This window comes from Rhinolophus hipposideros, assembly GCF_964194185.1.
Source record: "Rhinolophus hipposideros genome assembly, chromosome: X".
NCBI lineage: Eukaryota > Metazoa > Chordata > Mammalia > Chiroptera > Rhinolophidae > Rhinolophus > Rhinolophus hipposideros.
Genome location: NC_138046.1, coordinates 35,522,879 through 35,531,400, shown reverse-complemented (window position 1 = coordinate 35,531,400; position 8,522 = coordinate 35,522,879). Strand labels below are relative to the sequence as shown.

Here is an 8,522-nt window from a genome sequence, read left to right as displayed (position 1 = left end):
GACATCACCTCACCCCTGTTCGAATGGCTATCATCAACAAGACAGTAAGAAGTGTTGGAAGCTGTGGAAAAAAGGAACCCTCGTACACTGGTGGTGGGAATGTAAATGTGTACAGGCACTATGGAAAACAGTATGGAGGTTCCTCAAGAAATTAAGAGTAGAATTACCACATATCAGTGAAATCATAGGGTTCTCTGCTTTTTCTGTCTGTAAACAAAAAACAAAACAAGAAACACAAATGAGAAACAAAAACTCATAGGCACAGACAATAGTTTAGTGGTTACCAGAGGGTAAGGGGAGGTGGGGGAGGGAGATGAGGGTAAGGGGGATCAAATATATGGTGATGGAAGGAGAACTGACTGGGTGGTGAACACACAATGGGATTTATAGATGATGTAATACAGAATTGTACACCTGAAATCTATGTAATTTCACTAACAATTGTCACCCCAATAAATTAAAAAAAAAGAATGAGGAAAAAGAAAAAAAAAGAGTAGAATTACCATATGACCCAGAAATCCCTCTTCTGCATATCTACCTAAAGAGTCTGAAAACATTTATCCATAAAGATATATGTACCCTGATGTTCACTGCAGCATTATTCACAGTGGCCAACACATGGAAACAATCAAAGCGTTGTTCAATAGATTAGTGGATAAAGAAGATGTGGTAGATATACACAATGGAATACTTACTTGGCCGTAAGAAAAGATGAAATATTGCCATTTGCAACAACATGGATGGATCTTGAGATTATCATGCCAAGCGAAATAAGTCAGAAAGAGTCGAGAACCGTATCACTTCACTTATATGTGGGATACAAAACTGAAAGCAATAAAGGAACAAGACAAAGAAACAAAAGCTCAGACACAGACAACAGTTTGTGGTTATCAGAGGATAATGGGAGATGAGGGATGGTAGAAAAAGGAAAGAGGGATCAAATATATGGTGATGGAAGGAGAACTGACTCTGGGTGGTGAACACACAATATATAGATGATGTATTATAGAAATGTACACTTGAGATCTATATAATTTTACTAACCAATGTCACCCCAATAAATTTAATTTTAAAAAAGAAAACTTGAAACTACACATATGGCTCACATTATATTTCTATTGGACTGCTGGAATGGAGAATGGGCAGTATTCCCTGAAGCTTCCTTTTAGAGGTAAGTGCCTTATAGTGGCAAATAGGGAAAAGATTCTCAGTACCAGTAGTCTTCCATCAAGCTAGCATCAGTTTTTTTCATTTTCCCTTCAGTGATATGGGGCTGATGTTTTGACAGTTAGGATGTCCCCATTCAACACGTGAAGTACCTATGTGGTTGTCTCTTATAAGTAGATTAAAGCACTTCTTAATTTTTTTCAAGTGCAAGCCTGTCATATATTAAGGGCACACTTCCTCCCTCACTCCCATCCATCCATAAAAAATCTGAGTCTTCATATCAGGGCTTTCGCCAAAGTGCAATAGCAATGCGATAACCAATGTGGCCAGTCTTGCATGGCATCAGTAAAAACTACCAAAATAATGATAATCATGTGGTATAAAAGAAATAGCGTTTATCAAATTGAGGACTTTTAAGGCAAATAGAACACCATATTCTAATAATAAGCTAAAGCTTGTTTTGTTGCTCAGGCAAAACACACAAAGTGATTATTTATTTGACTCTGTATGAACCATGAGTTTAGGATCCTTTTACTTTCTACAAAATACCTGGCCTAGTTTTGAGATTATATATATTCAATACATACAAAGAATATAGGGTGTAGACTCCACACTAGTAAAGGTAGACTTCTCTTTTTTGAATAAGGGAGACACCATCATTTCATTCTTTTTCGAACAAGTCATTGTTCCCATTACACTTTAATGCTTTATAGTATTTTATTGTTGACGATATCGGAATTAAATAAACTTTGGAAGACTTCTTTGCAGGGAGGTTGGCAAACATTTCTGAGTTTCTTTGTATGCCAAAAGAAAGCTGAACTTTTATAAACATGCTCTTCATATAATCACTCAGACAGACATTGAATGCATCAATCCAAGCCAGCTGGCACTAAATGGAACACCATATTCTTAACAAATGTAGGGCAGATTAGTGGTACATCATCACTAGACTCTGTGCTTTCAGTAACTTTTCTAATACATATGTGCCCTGCTCTAAGAAATCACAATAGATAGGTATGTTTAATGCATTACAGAAAAACGTGAGCATTACAACTCAGTTTTGACACACAAGCAATCTTTTAACTACATTAAAAAAAAAAAGAAGTCAAGGGGTCTATTCTGTAATTTGCTCCAAATCCAATGTTTTAATAATTTTGAGAAGGAAGATCTAGTCATTGAACTTGTGTAAGGAGATGGCCTGGTACTAAGAGTTAGGTTGCAGTTTTCACTGCATTCAAGACAAACAGAAAGATTAAATACAACTTTTAGAAGAATCTTCAAGTTTTCTCTCATTCATGTCTCAGTCAGTGGGTTTCACACTTTCAGAATTTGTTACACCTATGTTATATATTCACAATTATGATCAATTTCCATAAGACCTTCATTCTTCCCAACTCTTCCTCCAATAGCAGAGTGGGGTTAAAAGCTACATTTTTTTGGCTATTGAATGCATGGTGATCAAATCTGTAACCATTACCTCAGTAGTACTATTTTCTGTTCCTGATTCAGATTTTATCTACAAGACTGGGTACAAATAAGTTCAAAGAGACAACATATTATTTAAAACAACTAACATTTTATAAAAGAATACTCATGTATATAAATATAATCAAGAGCATCAATATGGTTTAAAAGCAATTGTTACCTTAGCAACCCACTAGGAAATCAAACAATGGAATGCATTATCTGATATATTACAACTATACTTTGACACACTAATGTAAATGAAGATGATAAATACGGTAGAAATTTAATATATTGGTTTGGGGCAAGGTGACAAATAAACTGGGTGTCACAGTCAGTGAGATAATGTCTATCATTGTACTCACACCAAACATGATTTGATCTATAGTAACTGCATTTGAGACCACATATTAGGGTGCCTGATAAATGGGTTTTTATTGTTTTTCAAAATTAATAACTCTTCATTTTAACCAAAAGCCCAAATAAGGAAAATCAGATAAATTAAAACAAAGCACTTTTACACAATACTCTGATGATCAATAATTTGAAGTCCAACGCCCTCTTGAGGAAATTCTTTCTGCTTTGCAAAAGCTGTGGGAGTCCATTAACATTATGAGGCCAGTTACAGAAAATATTGATCTCTAATATGTCATGGACCCTAGGGGGTCTTATGGACCTGACTTAACATAGCATGTGCAGGCCCAATTATAGGATAAGTCAGGTCCAAGTATTTTACACATTTGTAAGGACAGGAACCATGGGGTATCCACCACGGATGAAGCTACTGGGTAGCCACTGAAATTAGGCAAATGGTATGATAATCCAAGATGAATGATGAGGTTAAGCCTTCCATACTAAAAACAGATGGATACGGTACAACCATGAACATGGGGAAAATCTCAGAATTTGAACAGGTAAACATAACCAGGGTGCACTCAACTCAGGTAAGTAAAACTGCCCGACTGCCAAAAGAAGTTTTGCAAAGAAGACTTCTACAGAACTCATTTGCCCAGCTGAAGTAAATAAATCTCAACTGATATATTTTTATCCAAGCCACAGCTGAGAGTTTGGTTAACAGGGAAAGAGCAGAGTTAAATGACATTACATTCTTCATAGTCACCACTCCAATTTCAGTAGTATCTGCATAGAGAAGTACAGAGAGTTACACTGAAATTGTGTATGCTGAGGAATGCCACTAGATTAGCTCCCAGGAAAATTATTAACCTTTACAATATTTTTTACTTTTTCTCTCAAGGATAGATTTCAACTTTCACTTTTACATTGGTAGGGAACATTTCCTTTGTTGCCTGGATGTATATTTTGAAAAAGCAAATCCAGTGGCACTTGTGAAGGCTTAGAACATAAACCAAGATTAAAAGTAATGGAAACACAGCTAAGTTTTACTTTAATCACAAAATCACAACTAGAGATCCATTTGCATATCTCAGCTAAAAAGACATTAAATTTTTAACCAATCAGCAAAAATATGCCACAGATTTTAATGTTCGTAATCTAGAATTTTTCACATAAATATAGTATTTATAAATATAGCCTTTATTTGCAAAATTATTATTCTTAAAACATTTCTTTCCAACATATTTGAAATTTTCACATGTGTTTTAAGGGAAAAAACAGCCTATTTTAAAATGTATCACTAAACTTTAATGTGTGATTAAACCAGTGCCACCAAACTAAAAAAGAAAAAAAAAAGAAACATACTGCTGTTAGATATGTAGTCACTACAAATAACACATGTCCTCTACAGTGATCATGTACATGCTCTTGTTTCACTTCTCAGTCATTGTCTGATCCATTCGGAGGTAAGAAAACCAATGTATCATTGAAAATATGCCCAAATGCCCTAAGACGGTATACCCCATACATCATCACATGCATCTGATTTGGAGTCAGTCCATTAAAAGTAACAGCCATATCTGAACAACATCCTTCTACTACCAGGTTAGGGTGATTGGTCATTGCCTCTTTAATAAAAAGCCCAACAGATTTGGTATTAAATACATCTTTTCCTTCAGAATCTTCTGCATTTTCTGCAAACACTCCAGCATATTTCAGGCAGACTGCTAGCTGCTTATCTTCAGATATCTTCCAAATCATCCCTCCCTGTTCAGGACACTTTTCAGGGACACTGAGAAGGCTGTTAAGTCTTTTCATTGATTCTATACTTAAGACAATTCCTCCTTCTACACTCACATATTCAAAGTCTCCAGATTTTATAGTGTGGCCCAGATAGAAAGGTTGTGATGGATCCTTTTTTAACAAAAAATATTTTAAGTTTTCAATAATAGCAAACGTGGAGGGGCGTGCAAGGAAGAACCAGTTGTACTGGTCTCTATATTTATCAAAGGTGTATTTGTAAGCTTTTCTCATTATTAACCACATGTCATTTGTTTCCATATTAATTGACTCAAACACTTTAACATTTTCAGAACTGAAGAACTCCGCTTTGTCACAGTGTTTGGTCCAAGTCTCCTTCACTGCAGCCCAAAGACTCACATCTTTGGGTTTTACAAGGATGATACAGTATACCCGAAAGCTCTTACTGAGCTCCATGCGTTCATCCTCTGAAATTTTCAAGATATCTTCTTTCTTAGGAGGTTGTAGGTGATGATGCTCATGGTGGTACATTCTATTTCCATAACCAATTCTAATGTGTCCTAGCATAGTGATCAAGGCACAGAAAATGCTTCCCAGCATCACACCCTTCAAAAATGAACTGCTTTCAGAAAGCATTTTTCCTATAAAGAAGAAAAAAATCCTTAGGATACTTAAAAGAAAAGGATTAGCCTAGTGATTTGATTTGGTATTCCATATATATACTTACATTTTGCTCTTAACATTAAATAAAGGTTCCCAAATTTGAAATCAAGTTAGTTGCATGTAAGTACCAAAGGGTCTAATAATAATTAGCTTCCAATTTATACTGTTCAGTATAAACTGGAACTTTGCAGCAACACCTCTCTGCAGAATTTCTGGGAGGCTATTTTTGTACTTTATCTATTTAATTAACCAAGTACTAAAAGCATTAACTCGAGAAGCCAATGTTACATAGGTTATCCTTCCATCACTCTGTTTAAAGGAATTTCATATCAGAAGCTTGCATTATATTTAAATACCTCCTCAGATACAGACTTTTACATCAAAATCTTAAATTGAACAGATAAAATCACCCACAATTGGCAAATCAATGGTATCTGTGCTGGCATTTTTGTTCTCAACCTAGTGCTTTATTTAACCGATGATTGTTGTCCTTGGGTGTTTTGAGTACATCTAAAGCAAGTTTCTTGAAATTGACACAGTGTATGTTAATATTTACCCTATTGTTCCTAAGACTAAATGGTTTCCAATACAGTATCCCAACTAACTCATGTAATCAAAGCCCACAATGAAAATAGTTAAATTATTTGAATGAGAACTGATTCAATACAGGCATATCTGGGGAACCATTAATGAACATTTTTATTTCCTCCAAGGCATTTTCTTATTCTTTGGGGAAATAAAAGGAGAAAAGTTTACACTTTTATTTAAATTATAAATTAAAAGAAAACCCAACATTAAATAGAACTGTTGAGATTTTCCCAATCTCCCCTCTATCTCCACAAGGAATGGTGTACTTAGCTACTCAGATTCTCCCTTTGTCTCTTAAAGTTGAAAAGGGTCTTAGAAGCTACCTAATGTAATTTCTGTCATTTTACAGATAGGGAGAGGGTCCAGAGAGTTTAAGTAACTGACCCAAAGTCACACAGTTAGTTAGTGGTAGAACTGAACTAGAAATCAGATCTTCCTGACATCAATTTAATGCCTTTTCTATTACAGAATAATGATCTCAACAGTGCTTCTACTGCCCCTGAGCCATTTGAGAATTTATTGATATTGTCGAGAATTTAATAAATAAGTTACTGAATAACCTTGTTTTCCTACAAATGAAAAAAACAAAAACCTGTGGGATTTTTAACCATAGCTGACACTTTGGACACGACATCACTACACTGCTACAAGGAAACCATCCCTTGATTTTCTTCTACAGGAAATGGACTTGGACTTGTACTAGAAGGACAAGGTGTGGAATAGCTTGGCAGATGTAATTCCTGAGTGGGGGTGTGGGGGTGGGGAAAGAGGCAGGATGGTTTTCCTGTGCCACTCACAGAACTTGGTCAATAAACACAGCTCTAAGAAGGAAAAGAAAATTGACAGGAAACAAGCTCTGCTTAATATTATAATTGTCAGATGCACTCTAAAATTGATTTAGATAGAATTTTCGCACTTCATATTATGCTTATTTTCATTTCCGGCTAATATATGATAATTCACACGTGTCTCTTAGCTTAATAATGTATATGTATGTCAGAATTCTTCCCGATGGGGACTCTACTTATGGCTTATTTGCACCAATTATTACAAAGAGATCTTTTTATCCATCCGGGTGGCAAAAAAATGTAACACGGGAGATGCACATGATAGGATATTTGGTGCAGAGGAGAGGGAAACTTAAAACTGCACACAGGCACAAATAAAGCAGACAATACCAGTGTTTTCTGAGATGCATCGTTTTAGAAGGTGAGGATGTTTGGGGTATAGAAAAGGGAGGACGAAATGGACACCAGGAGGGAGGACATGGTCACCTCAAGATCCCATTGCAGGGCCAAAGAGGGCCTTCAAGAAGGCGGTTCTCGGTCTACCACCCGCACTACTCCCACTGCACCTGCCCGGGTACCCCGCATACAGCATGCTGGGAGTGGGCCAAGGCCCAGGCCATCCCCCAAAGAAGGGCGGGGTTGGGCCGCTCCGGGGGCCGCTCCAGATGCAGGCCGATGCCCCCAGCACTCACCAGCGTCTAGAACGGTTCAGGGGGGGGGAAACACACCCGCGCACCGCTTTCCTCTCACGTTCGCGCGCGCCCCTCGGGTACGCTCCTGGTCGGGCTGCTCTAGATGCAGGCGGTGTAACCTCGTTGGTTTCGCTAGAGGTGGGTAGGGCCAGGAAGTGGACGCCGCGACAGCGCAGGCAGCGGGGCGGGCCAAATGAGCCCTTGGCCAGGCGGAGACATCGGCCCGCGCAGACGTCGGAAAGACCAAGCGCGCAGCGCGCACGCAGCGCGCACGCAGCGCGTCCTTTCTCCCCGCCCTCTGCGGAGGTCAGAGAGGCGCGTCTTGCTGGCGTGATCCGCACGGTCGCCTGTACCAATGGGACGCCTAGAGAGGTGTGCAGGCGTAGGACCTCTTCATTTTCGGGGCGTGAAAGCTGCGAGAGTAAGGAAGAGCATTGCTGGTTGCAGCTCTTGTTGGCATACCTTTCAATGGTTTCTCTAATGTACTCCTCCGTTACTCCTAGGCTTGGGCCAAAATGGAAGCCACTGAAATAAACATCGAATTATGAAGGCAAGGATTCACTGTGGTTATTGGAAGGACATCTGAAGCTCCAGTGTCTGGAATCCAATCCGTCTTCACTGTGCTCTTTGGTATGCTAGGAAAGTTGCTTCACCTCATTATGCTTCAGTTCCCTCCTTTGTAAAGTACAGAAAATATCACGGTAGTGCTATTTCATAGGAGGTTAAATGAGATAGTGCATATGACTCCAACAAAGGACCAAGCATAAAGTAAGCATTCACTGAATTTTGGCTATTATTTTTTACCCCTGTATCACTAGCACTTAGCCTGCTGCTAGCCTGTAGTAGACAGTACACGTTTTTGGAATTAATGAATGCTAGAGCTACAGATGAGGAACCAGGACCAGAAAGGATAAGGCATTTTCTAAAGGCCACAGAGAAATTAATGTCAGAGGTAGGACTAGAATCCAGGTCTCCTAAATTACACTGAACATGCCATCTTTTTAAATTGATTTTTGTGACAGACGGGTTTTGCTAAAAAAGTACA

At 38.2% G+C, this 8,522-nt stretch overlaps 1 protein-coding gene across 2 annotated transcripts; it reads right to left on the bottom strand.

Moving 5' to 3' along the window:
* Positions 1-1,638: 1,638 nt before the first annotated feature.
* Positions 1,639-7,773, bottom strand: C1GALT1C1 (C1GALT1 specific chaperone 1). Of its 2 annotated transcripts, none has more exons than XM_081042108.1 (2): positions 7,514-7,773; positions 1,639-5,387 (listed from the first exon to the last, which is right to left on the bottom strand). In XM_081042108.1, exon 2 carries the CDS (start codon positions 5,380-5,382, stop codon positions 4,426-4,428), a length of 957 nt encoding a protein of 318 aa, XP_080898234.1. In that variant the 5' UTR covers positions 5,383-5,387; positions 7,514-7,773; the 3' UTR covers positions 1,639-4,425. The 2 variants fall into 2 exon arrangements, with proteins under 2 accessions (XP_080898234.1, XP_080898233.1); XM_081042107.1 differs by having other exon boundaries at positions 7,478-7,621.
* Positions 7,774-8,522: the final 749 nt, after the last annotated feature.

Bases quoted from the DNA above. Each gene is read 5' to 3' on its own strand.
- C1GALT1C1 (XM_081042108.1), bottom strand. From the start codon at position 5,382: ATGCTTTCTGAAAGCAGTTCATTTTTGAAGGGTGTGATGCTGGGAAGC.